At 36.7% G+C, this 15,215-nt stretch overlaps 1 protein-coding gene across 18 annotated transcripts in view; it reads right to left on the bottom strand.

Moving 5' to 3' along the window:
• The window catches only part of MLIP (muscular LMNA interacting protein), a 267,406-nt gene that overhangs the window by 102,840 nt on the left and 149,351 nt on the right, over window positions 1-15,215 (bottom strand). For 10 of the 18 annotated variants that reach the window (XM_063096183.1, XM_063096182.1, XM_063096193.1 and 7 more), the window contains one exon: window positions 9,578-9,649. The exons of 3 other annotated variants lie outside the window; for them this stretch is intronic. In XM_063096183.1, coding sequence (XP_062952253.1) covers window positions 9,578-9,649 — 72 coding nt within the window. Of the gene's footprint in view, window positions 1-9,577; window positions 9,650-10,484; window positions 10,557-15,215 lie in introns of all 18 variants that reach the window. 5 more of the 18 variants (XM_063096189.1, XM_063096184.1, XM_063096188.1 and 2 more) reach the window with 1 other exon arrangement.

Raw genomic sequence — 15,215 nt, 5'->3', positions numbered from 1 at the left:
TTATTCTGATGTAGTCATATCCTGACTAGAAAGTGTCATTTCAGCCATGGAATAATGGAATCCACTGCTCATCAGAATCTATTTTCTTTCTCCTAACAGAGTCAGGGATATTACGGATCCAGAACTAATAGGCACCATATCCAGTTACTACAGTCGTCATTCTGGCACAGGATATAAACCATATAAATTCAGGTAAATGCCATGTAAAAGGCAAGATCAAACTATTCTTTCATTTTAATAACTCATGAAGAAAAATACTGTCTGAAGAGTTTTGTTTTCAAAATTTACTTCTCTGTATTACATAACAAAATTCAGAAGACTGGCAATAAAAACCTAGTAGAAAAACTTGACTGTCTCTTTCTCAACATAAAAAAAAATATTTCATATGCTTTCTTCCTTTATCCTCTAAAATTATGATTAATCAATGAGAATGATTGGAAGGGAACAGAAAATTTCATAAAAGTAACTTCTAGCTGGTGTTCAGATGGTTTAATTTTTTCCTGACATGGTGTTCAAATCACCTCCTATGCACCCTGTTGGTGAGGAAGAGGTTTCTTCCCTAGTGTTGTGGGGATGGCTGAATACATACCCTTGACTGGACAGATGAAATCAACAGATTACTAGCCACATATACTCACAGTCTATGGGAAGAGGACACTGCATTCAATCCAGAGCCACACAAGGGAGAAAGTCAACAGCTGGGGGCTGTGGGTATCAAGAAGTTGAGGTGCCCCATGGTTCCCACTGTGATTGGCTTGTTTGAATAATTCTGAAGAAACTGGAACCTACTGCTAAGGCATAAACAGGAACTGCACCTCATCATTTTAATGAGGAGGGTTCCTTGGCTAGGGGACCTTATCTGCAGGAGCAGAGTCAGTTAGTCCATTTGAGGCTCTCCAAATTTAAGCACATGTCAAGATAGCACACAATATTGGACTTTAATTTTAGGCCTTACACATGACCTCTACTAGTGATAATTACACAGAAGAAAAATCTCACAAGTTAAAGACCACAACTAAGAAAAAAAACTCCTTAGGAGAGAAGTTTGTTCTGGCACCTTCTCACCTTTCCAACAACACCTTCCGTCCTCTCCTCACTAGCACGCTGCCCATTAACCACCAAGAACCACTTGAGTTTTTTCAACTTGTGTGATCTTTTTTACAACATGTTATTTAATTATTTGTTTCTTTTTATGGTAACCATCATGGTAACTTTGTTTTCTTAATTGAAACATTGATTATATTTATTTGTGGGGTACAGAGTTGAATATCAATACATGTACACAATGTGTCTATTGGGCTCCAAAGCAAAATGCATTCAGGTGTTGGGTTCTATCCCAAAGTAGCAACTGTGGCAGCAGTCTGGGACCAGGGGTTGAGGGCAGCTCTGTGTGAACTCCCTCCCGGGATCAGTGCAGTTGTGTGGGCTCCCAACAATTCTCCACACTGGACACGCAGCCCACAAGGGCAGCATGATTCCCCTGTGGTTTGGGCCACTGGACCTCTGTGCCACATTTGCTCACCTCCCTCCTGTAGGCAAAAATTACTCCTGGGTCCTTGCTGATCCTGGCTGGGGGATGCAGTGATGGAGGCCAGAAATTTTCTTTAATTTGCTGTGTTGCTAACCTGAGTTTCTGCACTCACCAGCATCTCTGCTACTCCTTTGATGTGTTCCAGCTCTCTCTTTTAGTTATATTCATCCAAGCATAGTTGCATATTCAACGTATTATCTGCTTTTGTGGAAGAGATGAGCATGGGTCCTTCTAGTTGGCCATCTTGCTCCACCTCCCTGTAGTACATGTTATTAACTCACCCTAAATCATCATTCCCCCACTTCAGTTCACTTAGAGAATTCCTGTTCATCCTGAAGATCCAAATCAAACTGCTTGATAATATCTTTCTTGACTGTCACACAAGGCAAAATCTTTCACTCCCTGGATGGGGCACCATATCACTTTGCACATACCCTAAGCATGTTGTATCATAATTACTTTTTAAATTGTATTTCTTTTTGTTGTTGTTGTTGTTTTGACCAGTAAAGGGATCGCAACCCTTGGCACAGTGTGGTCTGCACCACGCTCAGCCAGTGAGCAAATCAGCCATCCCTATACAGGATCCGAACCCATGGCCTCAGCTCTACCAGTGCTGCACTCTCCCGAGTGAGCCACGGGGCCGGCCCTAGATTGTATTTCTACCCTATTAGACCATTTGTCCTGTTAGGGTCAGGTAAATATGATATTTATCTTTGTAGCCCCAGGATAGAGAATAAGGAAGGTGCTCAGTAAAGATCTTCAGGATGGATTTAAACCAATGAATACATGGAGTTAATTTAAATACATAAATTAATCATAGAAATAGTATGATTTTAATGCTCTCTGGTAAAATGCTCTAGAGAAGTGGTTTAAACTCTATGAATATTTTAAGTAACAAATTATTTTCCACATTAGTATTAAATTCATTTACCATCAAAGATCTTAGCATATTATCAGTGTAAGTGCAATGAGAATATTATTATTTTTAATCCAAAAGCAGATAAGGATGTTATTTTAGTTAGTCTGTAGGAACTTACTACAGGCACTACAACTTTTATTAAGCTATTTAAAATATTGAAATTCACTCAAAGAATGTCCAAGCTATCTACTCAGGCCCCTGGAAAAAATAATGAAGATAACTGGTATTAGGTTAGTAAACCTAAAAGTTTGCAATGGGGCAAATAGTTAGACTGCATTAAAAAAAAAAAATTAAGGGAGCTTACTTTGACCTTAAAAATCCTTGAAATTTACTAGAAATTATTTTTCATTGACTGGAAGTTATTTGTCAAATATATCATTTTGTTCCACTTCTTCTAGCAAGCATAAAAAGTAGTTTTTTCCCCCACCATTCAAAAATTTATTACAAGAAAATATTTTAAGTCTCCATTAATTAGAAGTCTGATCATAAGTTGCTTTTTGATAAGTTAGCCAGCAGCATTACATTGTCCAGCAGACTCACAATGTCTACACCACCTGCCCATTAGTCACTTATTAGCCATCCATGTTTTCTGATTGACTGCTGAGGTATCATCACAAGGCTTGTGTTCAGGAATTTTTATTTTACTTAACAATGGCCCCAAAGCACAAGAGTACTGATGCTGACAATTCCAATATGCCAAAAAGAAGCCGTAAAGTGCTGTCTTTAAGTGAAAAGTTCAAAGTTCTTGACTTAATGAGGAAAGAAAAAAAATTGTATGCTGAGGTTGCTAAGATCCACAATAAGAACAAATCTTCCCTCAGTAAACTTGTGAAGGAAAAATAAATTTGTGCTAGTTTTGCTGTTGTACCTCAAACTGCAAAAGTTGCAACCATAGAGAGTGATAAGTGCTTAGTTAAGATCGAGGAGGCATTACATTTGTGAATGGAAGACATGAACAGAAACATGTTCCAACTGATGGCAGTCAGGATCAGTACTATCTGCCATTTCAGACATCACTGGGAGTCCCTCGGATAAGGAGGGAGTACTGTACATGGAATAAGTCTAACTTGCTCCCTTAGGAAATAGGATTCAGTTCTAAAAATCTGAAGATCAAATGAATTAGTTATACTCTCAATGTAATTAGGAAGTAAACTGCCTCCAAAAGAAGAGTGATCTAAAAGGACTTGTAAACTTATTGTTATGCCTAGACTATCAATCAGACTGAATTTCAAAAATTTCATGCATGAGTTACTATATTTTAGCAATGATCAAATAAACCCACTAAAAATGATTCATGTAAAGCAGAAATGCTCCTATACTTTGTTAATCTGACTAGTTGTTAGGTAGAATAAATCCACTGAGAACTACAAAAGACCTGATTAATACAAAACCATTTGCAGGATTGGATATATACTCAGAAAAATAAATCTCACTTTGATCATCTAGTTGGGGATTCCAGTCTGAATAGCATTCACCTCTAAAGAAAAGGAAAAATAAAAATAAAAAAGTACACTACAAGCCAAAGGACCTTGCATATATGTAAAAGTACAATGTCTTTAAATATCTAGGGATAGTTAACAGTAGATTATTTTCAGATGATTGGTTTAAAAATGCCAAGAACTGAGGAACTCTACTTGGTATTTTTAGTCCCAAAAGCTATGGAAGGTTGAATGACTGTTCCTCCAACACAGAAGGGATTTTTTGCAAAACATGAGAACCAATTTTAAATCCATTTTCCAAGGCTCAATGACAGGAGAATCCATACTTTTCCTTCATTTAATTAAGGATATCAGAAGGGCGTTCCTTATTTCCAGCCAGCGCCTCTTTCACTCATCTCTTTCAGTTGCTCAAGGAACTGAGCTGGTTTGCAAGCCCTCATTCGCTCAAGTCTTCTCAGGACTAAATTATGTCCAATTCCCTTTAATTGTTCCTCATAAAAACAAAATACTTTTGTAGCTCTAATTTATAAGGATTTAAATACATTTTAGCAAGTAATAAAAGAAAAGTGCTGTAGAGAGGGATCCGAAATCATCTCTTGCTCAATATTACACTTTAGCTAATTGATGTCACTGTTGTGTACTGAGAAGGGAAAAGCTGAGAGACAATCAGATCTTATTTGAGGTTTGATTCAGCAACTTACTAGCCCTACTGGTTTGGGGAATTTACTTGGTATCACTGAGCATCAAACTCTTCACAGGGTCATGAAGATGGTAAAGCATTTAGCTCAGTGTCTGATACTCTAGTGTACTCAATATGTCAGTCATTTTGATCAGACTAATTGCCAAAAGGTGCCAAGTCTAGAACCAACTTACTTCTCTGGCAGAAGGCCTGTGTTAGTCTGTTTGTGTTGCTATATCAACTACCGCAGTCTAGGTAATTTATAAACAACAGAAGTTTATTTAGCTCACAGTTCTGAGGGCTAAGAAGTTCAAGAGCATGGTGCCAGCATCTTCGGGGGCTTTCTTGCTGCATCATGTCATAGAGGAGGACAGCACATGGTAAGAGAGCAAGAATGTGTTTGTGTCAGCTCAGGTCTCTCTTCATCTTATTACAAAGTCACCATGGGGTCCCCACCCTGATGACCTTATCTAATCCTAATTATCTTACAAAGGTCCCACCTCCAATCAACATATGAATTTGAAGATTAAGTTTCCAACACATGAAATTTGGGGAAAACTTTCAAACCAAAGCAAGGCCTTTTGTAATGTTTCTATAGAATTATAATTAATGAGGCTTATTCTATCCTAAAGAAATACTTTTTTATTATTGTTCAAATGTCATACACTGGGCCCTTTTTTTTATTTATAGTCCTACCAGCAAAAATTTGCCTCAAGATCCTGTAGAATAAAATTTGAAATTTGAAAGACCTACCTACTCAGCCCCAAACTAAATTCATTCATTCAATGAACATTTAACAAAAAACTACTACATTTCCTCAAAAAAGTTTACAGTAGAGAAAAAATTATTAACTATGCATAACTAAATATGGTTTGGTATCTGCTCTAAAAGCACTTATATGCGCATGGTAGAAAACAACCTGAGGAAAACCGGTTAGCATAAATTTGAGTCCTGAACACTTCTCCATTGCTGAAGAAATCTGGGAACACACTTTTCTCTCATACTCATCTAAATTAAGTAATGTCTCTCTAAAATAGGTCATGCACTAAATTAGCAACCAGGTTTTGTTAAATTTTTGTGACATGCATAGATCTTAAAATACTCTCACTCAAAAACATTTGTTTAATCAGATTGGAGTTTAACAGCTTAAAAAAATTATACAGGCATCTTAGAATAAATTGATTTGACAACTGACAGGATATATCAAATCTTTGCCTTTCTATTTTGATACCAACGTTTTTACTATCATCTTCAATATAGCTATTCTTTATCTTCCACAAGGAAAAAGGATTTATAGCCTACAACTTTCCATTTAAATAATTTATCCTGTAATTTAAATTGAGCTGCTCTAGAATGCTTCTGTCAAATACATACACACTTATGAATTAAATTTATCTTGAAAATGGCAGATAGCAATGTCATTTGTTAGGAAAATTGTACCTAACCCTAGCCTCGCCTTTGTCCTGAGAAATACTTGTTAGAAAAGAAACATAGAATTTAAATCACTTTCAAGGAAAAAAATTTATAATTTGTCATGGAAAAGATATTAATCACTTTTAAGAAAATAAAAATGCTTATTCTTTGATTTTATGTAAATATTACTTCATCTTTCCTTTCCTTAATACAATTGCACAACAAAAATAATAATCAATTTATTTGGAATATTAATATGTGCCAAACATATTAATTTTAACTTTTTAACTATTGCTATTAGACTCAGATGATAAAAAGAAAAATTACTCAACAGGAGAGAGAGAAATCTTTAACATTCTCTGAAAAAGACAGCAGTCCATGCATTGAGACTAAAAATAATGTCAATATCAAAGTTATTTTGTCTACAGACCTCAGTATATTGTTAAACATATTGTAATAAAGTCCATGGACAGTCACAAATACATGTTGATCTGATTATTTGATAATTACTTGTTTTTCTTCCTCATATCAGTCTTGGAGAAAATGATTTTGGGCAGGCGATTAAGCCAAAGACTCTGAAGCCAACATATTAAAATAATTATCTCATCTATAAAGCCTTAGTTAAGACATAAGCTAAAAATGCTTCCTTCCTAAACAGTTACAGGGAAAAAAATGATACAATATGAAATAAGCTATAAATTTAAGTTTTGATGCAGGCAATAAATTACAGAACAGAAGTACCAGAAACTTCATGTCCCCTGCCAACAAAATGTACTCTTTTGAAAATGATGGGCTTTGTCCAGGAGTGGTTAAAGCTGAAACCAACCCAGTGATTCAATAATAGCTTAATGATTCATTGCAAGGGATGCCTGTATTTCAATCTGGAGAAAATCTTGCTTTTAAAAACTGTATTATATTCAAAAACTAATTCTGTTTTCTCTTTAATTATACTACGCGCTATAGAACAGAATGTGGCATAAGATAGCCATCATGAGTATAATCTGATTGGGGAGAGAATTAATTGTTGAAATAAAGACTTTAATTATATATATATGAATATTAGTTCTACCTTCAAGGTATTCCATAGTATGGACCTTAACTAGTTGTTATAATGAGACCGCAGCATCATCGACCCCTTAATTGTGGTGTTCTGTGTGATATCAAAGGGATCTCAGAAAAGCTTCTGTGATTTAAAATATTCCAAAATGTTGATTCTTCTCAAAATAGATGAGTTTCTGAAAATTATAGTCTCAATTTTTTCTCTCAGTTTAGAAATAAATCCCCCTGGTTTCAGTGCCATAGGACAAATTCTATTGTATAAACATACAGGTAAAAAGGACTAAAGTGCTAAATTTACTTTTTAAAAATTACAGCACCCAAGATAGCAGCACAACATAATTCAAGAAATATTATTAAAAATGGAAATAAACTCTCATAAAACCTTTAGATAAGACCTTTGTTATTTAAAAATTCTCATTGAGAAACACATAACATGAGAAAGCCAGCAGAAAATATGTGGAATTATACAATGGATTTAAAGAAGAAAAAGAACATTCACATCATATCTTGTGACCTTTGATTAATTCAAATATTTGTGGTCCAAAAACAATTTATCTTTGCCAAGAGACAACTACCTACACTAGTGTTTATACAGCAATTCATTTCCCCCTAAAATAACATTATTTTTAATTAGATGTCATAATATTTACATTTTGTTGCACCAAAAATAAAAATAGTAATTTTTCTACAAAATTTTTACTTAAAATTAAAAGCACAAAGCCTGTCCCATATGAACTTGTCTTAGGTTGACTATACATCAATCCAATCATATACATTTATAAAATGGGTTTGTGATGAAATTGGAAATTATTCCAATAATTCCTCATTTCTAATGACTAACAAATAGATTTTAATCTCTATAATCCATTTAACTGGAAAAGAAGAGAGCTGGTACTCAGAGATGCTGGAACCAGCACTGACATCCAGTCTTATCTCACAGAAGACTCTCGGAAAGAATTAACTGTCATTTTTCTAAATAGGAAATTAATATAGTAGCAGCACACAGTTTCAGGAGAATGTGCCCAACGTGAGGAAATACAGCATACGGGAGGACACCACGACACGGCAGTCTCCTAGTCGCCACGTGGCCTCACTGCTGAGGGAAAAAGATTCTCACATATCTGTGAAGGCAGACACTGTGACCGGATTCCAAAAATGTCCATCTAAAATGGGCAGAGGGTCTGTGGTGTGCAGACACTGCCACCATCACTCCCCGTGATGGCCCTAGACAGCAGGATAAGGGGTTACTGGGGAAAGTGTTACCTCCCATTTCCTCCAGGAACCTCCTGAAATCAGTATTTTAGGCCCATAACATCCTATAACAAGCTATAAAAAGTAGGAATTCAGGAAAGAAGATAGAGAAAAAATTGCAGACTTTCCAGCAGGGTAGAGATTCTCCAGTTCAAAGCATTTAGATGTATAGAACATAGACTGTAGACCACATGTGGATAACTTGGAATTATTTTCAGAGATATATACTATAAAAAATGTTGTCTACTTGGTGTTCACCTATATGCTACTTAGCATTTCACACTAACAATCCCTACTTTTTAGACAATAGGTCATACAAAGGTTTTATTTTCCAGATCATACTGAAAGAGAAAGAATGTACATTTATAAACCAATGATCAAAATACCACCTGGCTGACAAACATTAACATCTTAACAAATGATAGTAACAGTATTTGAAACACAATAATTACACAGAAAAAAAATGAGCTTAATGCTCTAAGAGATAAATTGCTTAAATAAATCATCATAAGGATAATTTATGAAATGCATAATTTCACAGACTTGGTAACTGATTTCACTTTCATTCTAATATGAATCCTACACTTGGCCTTCATTTGAGCATATATAATGCACTTATTAAACAAGAGGCTTTATTTAATTTACTTACTGAAGTAACATCCTATAATTTTATAATAGCAAAGCAAAAATGTCCTGGAGACATGTGAAAGCAGCCGGTCGTGAGGAGTGATCACAATCCTCCCTCCCATTTCTGGAGATAGGATCAATGGTTGGCAAGAATGAATGAGGAGGTTTATCCCATGATAGGATCTGTGAGGCTAAGTTGGACACTCAGCTATAGTATCTGGGGTATCAGTATAGTATAGCGGTGGAATCCACTATTAATCACTAAGTCTGGACCAGTCAATGACCAAGTGGCCAGGTGCCTGCATGTAACTCCATTTCACCTCAACTTTTTTGATCAACATGGATAAAGGTGGAAGTTCTTAAATATAGCATCTATTTAATATTCCAAAGGATGTGGAGCCATCCAAATCTGAATCAAGCTTCCCAAGGCTGCGTGACAGTGAGCTAGGCTCATGTCCAGCCTCTAGAGGTAAATCAATGATATCTCCAGTTATATTCACCAAGATGCTTTCATCACATCATCTAAACTAAGAGCAGCATTTTATTTTATTAGAAGCAGAACTATAAAATGAATCTTTCCAACAGAAAATTTAAAAAATATAACAAAAAAAATGACATAAGAAACATAAAATTCACTCTGCTTTTGAGCCAACACTGACCTTCTGTTCCAAAAGCAATGTGTTTGTAGGGATTGCAGCAAAAGCCTTGTAGCTTGACTTGATCTTGTATTGCTAGAATGAGTAACCAGAAAGCAAGAGTGGGGATGAAAAGGAGGAAGAATATGACATAATTTTAGACAGTTCTAGCAAGTTAAATGACACATTATCAAATGAAGAAAAGAGTTATTACAACTTGTTTCTGACAGAAAAAAAAAAAAATTAGCTTACCATGTTAATGTTTTATTAGAATGAGAAGCAAGGAAATATCACAGTAAAACATAAACCTAGAGATTATAGGCAATTACATGCTTCCAAGTTTCAGAATGTAAAAACATTTATTTTCACAAAACTGTATATAAATCTCCCATTAGTATCATGCCCTCATAGAAGCACTATTCTATTAACGGGGGGGGAGGATCTATTGGATCCTCAAAGGAATATGTTTCTTTTTTATAGTGTCATAATTAAATATTGTGCCAATAAATTTAATTGAGTTCACGATACATTCCCTTACATCATTCATAAAAACAAAGATCAGAATACATAAAATTCATTAGCAACTTTTAACAAGTAGCAATGTAGTCTTATCATCTGAGTACGTGATATCAGCAATTTAACTTCATAATGGAAAACAAAAAGAAGTACAAGGTGTTGATCTTAAGCTCATTTTTTTAAAGTTCATTGCCATCTCCTACACTTTCTAATACAGTGATGTTAATGAGCAAATGATAAAAGTTCCTGAGTTTTAAGTAAAACTCAAAGTAACATGGTTCAGTTTCATGGAATATTTGGGGGAGAGCAGTGAGCATGAGGAAGTTGTAGAAGTCAGGATAAAATGCACAATCAAAAACCCAGTTTTTATATTGCTCTGGGTCTCAAGCTGCTTAACTAAGTTCAAAGTTCCTACCATTTCAAATGCCTTTGTCTCAGGCAGCTTCCCCAGTGGCCCAGAACCAGCAGGGAAATTTGCACAGAGGGTCTGCAGAAAAAGACGGTCAAATAAAATTAAACCTTGAGTTTTATAGATGTAACTGAAGTGACTTTCATTAAACTAGTGTGATGAAGAAAAGAGGCTGGCACATTCATGTTCCTTAGGAAGAAGTTGAAATAAAGAGAAATTAGAGTGCCAGACACAGAGGAAGAAAGTAAGCGTCCAGCCAGAAGCAGAACACATCCTCTCTTTTTCCTATTTTTTTTCCTATCTATTGTGTTAGAAATAATGAAAAGGAATTAGCAAACTGAAGCCTGGATGCCAGCAGATGACAAAGAAAGCCACCTAAGCGAGATAACCATACTCACACACACACACACATGCTCACTTACACACACATACTCTCACACAGAAATGTGTATATATATATTCATATGCACACACACAAAATTCACATGCACTCACATACAGACACACACCAGTTACACACACACTCATACACAAACACACTTTCAGCAAAGCATGCACAAGATCTCAGAAGCTGCAGTCTTTTTGTCCAAGAGGTGAACTCTGCATGTTTATTTTCCACTTTCTCTTCTCCAAATAGCTCTTCCCACTCATAAGAAGAAGCTGTGTAGCCTTCCACAAGTCTCTCAACTCTTCTGGGTCTTGCACTCCCATTTCCTACCTGAGGGGCAATTGCTGATGGATGTCTCAGGTTTCTTCAATCCTTAAGTTTCTGCATTTGTCCTGTACTGCTGTCATCCCCAGACAAAAACTTATTTGGATAAGGATTGAAAATAAATGTGCCATCTCTCCATGGGCAATAGCAGCCAACATTTATTACTAGGTAAATTACATATATTGCCTCATTTAATCTTATAGAAGCCCTATAACTAAAGTGTTAGTAGGAAAAGAAGAGGTCAAGTGACTTGTCCAAGACCACATAGCCCATAAAGAGCCTGCCTAGATCCAATACCCATGCTTTCTCCATAAGATAATATTGTGTTCCAAAGAATATCTAAACAGACCTATAATGCAGAATAAAATATGCCATTCATTTTCTATGATGATTTTATGAATATTTAAGTGTAATAATAATTACAACAACAATAATAATAATAATAAAACAATAAAAATCACAATGGGCCAGGTACCACTCTAAAAACTTTATGTGACCTATCTCACTTAATTGTCACGAAACAAACCTATTAAGAAGATACCATATTATACCCATTTTATACATGAAAACTGAGGTACAGAAATGTTAAGTAACTTATCCAAGCTTACCAGCTAGTCAGTCATAGCTGGGATTTGGACACAGGTACTCTAACTCAACAACTGTGTACTTACTACCTACGCCCTTGCCTCTCACTTCAGGATGCATGATCATTTATAATGTTTGTGCTCCCATCCTCAACTTCTCTAAAGAATATAGTTGCAGAAGCCCTGCACAGAGATATCTTATTACTGCACACATAATACCATAGGATCTTACGATCAAACGCGATATCTAAGGTCATCTGGTTCAACATCCTCATCCAAGAGATGCATCTCACTGTTCTGTTCAATAGCCTCATGAACACTTCCCCCACCTCCCAAGGCAGGACATTCAGGTCTAACTGTTATAATTGAGACAAAATTCTCACCTATTGAGCCAAAATGTGCTTCCTGCTTACATATTCCATTGGTGCTATTTCTCCCCCTTTGAAATCATGACCCATGCTAACAGTTCTGTTCTGCATGATAGTTCTATTGCTGCCTTCACCAACCTCTGACACTCGAGTGAAGAATTCCACTACCTTCACCACTTTCTTCTGTCAATATTCCTTTAAATTTCCAAAACATATATATTGAACTAGATTTGTTTTACCGCAAAGTAGAATAATCACATCCACAATAGTAACAATAAATTTAATTAATGTAATGAAGATGATAATAATTGGGATTTTCTCATTAGTTTTTGCGAGAGTTTAAAATATACAGGAGAGGAGGTCAGAGTGATTTTATATTGTTGGATCACATGAAATATGTTGTTACCTGAAGTCCCTAAGCCTTTCATCTTTTTTCAAAAACATGCTGAGAAACTCCATTTTGTATTTATGCTTTTTTTTTTTCTAGATACAAAAGTAGGACTTTAGATATTACCTCTATCCAATTTCATCTGACTAGATTTGGCTTGTTTTTGTAAACTATAATTTTTATATTATTTTATGAACCTTTTTGTTAGGTGTGTCATTTATATCTTCATTCAAGTCATATATTAAGGACAGGAATCTCTTGCCACTGGGTTCTCCTGACCTGGTGGACATTAATCCAACCTCTAAATCAATTTGAATATGGCAGTTCAACTAATGGATTCATTCAACAAATATTTATTGAGTATCTACTACATGACATACATTATTCCCCTAAGAAATGCATACCCTTTTCTTTTCAGTTTGAAAATCACACTTGTGATAAAAGATACTTTGGGGTGCACTGGTTTTTTTCTGGGTTGTCTTAGTATATACTCAATCCAAATATGAAGTTCTTTATTCTAATTTGGAACATATTTCTTCTTCAGAATTCTCAGGCTTCCAGGTGCTGAACAAAGTTTGTTGAATTCTCTCTTTGGTTTAAAATTATGAATCTTTCTAGTCAAGGTTAATTTTGGATAGCTTAAATTGCATAGCCTGTAGTATTGGCTAGAATTACAGTCAGCTAATCATAGAAAGTAATGACTAGCCTAAACCTGAATCTGGCAAACAGTGCAATGATACCTATTGTATCTCTCCAATTTGTAATCTATGCTTTCAGTTAACATTAAAAAAAAAAATTTCTTAAATATCCACTACAGGGTGCAGAGCAAAGTTTAGGTTTAGAAAAGAAAATCACATTTTAATACACAAGTTTATCAGAGTTAATCCTATTTATAGGCAATGCTAGTTACTGCAATGAAAATGCTGGGTGCAAAGGTCAGAGTTAATCCTATTTATAGGCAATGCTAGTTACTGCAATGAAAATGTTGGGTGCAAAGGTGAAAATACCAAGAACACCTCGAGCCTCTTTAGAAAATATTTCCAACCCCTGTCTTATCCCCTATGACTGATGCCTAAAACTCCACCACAGGTTCCAGTAATAAAGACCCCTGAAGCGAATCAGTGATCTAGATTCATAATTACACTTTAAGTGCAAGTAATTGGAAGAAGCTCAGATTACATAAACAACAAGATGAAAGAACTCTGGTAAAGAGCCACCCTACTGATAGGTTCTGAACGTAATTGGTGCCATTTTAGGCAAGGCCAAGCACAAAGTGGACCCCACCACTCCCCCCCCCCCCACCCTTTATGAGCAACCTCATTATTTCTGAGAAACAAAAACCCTTTGGCTTCCACAGGGGCACAGTTCTCCACCCTGGTCGCAGAGCTTCCATATTAGCATAATGCCCCTCCTTGATTGTATCAGCAGCCCTTGGCGTCCTATATAAGCTCTCTTACCCCAACACCTGGTGCTGACCTCCATTTTGAGGGCAGCCCAGCAGATTACTTTCCTTTAATAAAGCTTGATTGGTACACAGCGTTTCAGCTCACTTTCTTTCATTTTGGTGCCAAAACCTGGGAAGGGTTCTGGCTGACATTCCTGGATGATCCCCACCAGGGTTGACTGGCCCTTAGCCACCCTTCCCAGACCTGCTGAACTGGGTACCTCCAGGACTCTCTCTCCTTTTGCTATTTCACCAACATATCCAACATTGGCCTCAATTCAGGGTAAGTCAGTGGGTCTGTCCTACCTACCTCTATGGGTTCCCCCAAATACTCTCCATAACTACTGTCTCTATGAAGCCCAGGCACCTGGCTGAGGGAACCCCTCTTGTGCTCCCCAGCTATTGGTGGATGCTCCTCTACCTAGTTGGTGGCTTTTCTCTTTAAAAGAAGGTGCACAGCAAAGAGGATGCTCTTTGTTGGCACTCTTCTTCTACTAGGACTGCCCATTTCCTTTCTCATCCTCTACATGGGAACCTCACAGTCCAAACCTCCTTACTCTATGCCTCTCGGCTGTCTCCTGGCCAATTTCCTCCACATTCTATGCCTCTAGGCTGTCTACAACCTCTCAGCATCCAGGGAGACATTAAAACCCAAATGCTTCATTTTCTACTGAAATCAGATTTGGCCTAAATACAAACTAGACAGTGGATCCCAGTGGCCAGAAGATGGCACTCTCAATTTAGATACTCTCCTAGACAACTTTTGTCACTGAAGCAGCAAGCCAGAGAGACTCCTTATGTTCAAGCCTTTTTTCTATCTCCAACTACAATCCTTCTCCCTGTCAAAACTGTCCTACATCTCAAATTCTCCTAGCTCATGCCCAACCTCCCCTTCTGGACTCAGATCAATCTTTTAATTTGTTGGACCACTCTGCTCCCCAATCACCTCCTTACACTCCAGATCCTTCACCAGCCCCTCCACCTTTTCCCTCTCTTCCCCATGCCTGGTCTTGAGACACTCATCCTCAGCCACCCAATCCCTCTCCTTCTCCCCCTTTGTCAGGTGACAACCCACCTCAGCTCTAGCTCCTTTATACCCCCTCCATGAAGTGGCAGGGACAGGGGGAATTGTCTGGGTCCACATCCCCTTTTCTCTTTCTGATCTCTCCCAAATTGAAAAATGACTGGGATCTTTCCAGCCCAACCTGGACACATATCTTAAGGAATTCAGATATCTCAAC

This window comes from Cynocephalus volans, chromosome 5, assembly GCF_027409185.1.
Source record: "Cynocephalus volans isolate mCynVol1 chromosome 5, mCynVol1.pri, whole genome shotgun sequence".
NCBI lineage: Eukaryota > Metazoa > Chordata > Mammalia > Dermoptera > Cynocephalidae > Cynocephalus > Cynocephalus volans.
The sequence above is the reverse complement of the archived record's forward strand: the minus strand, read 5'-3'. Positions and strand labels throughout refer to the sequence as shown.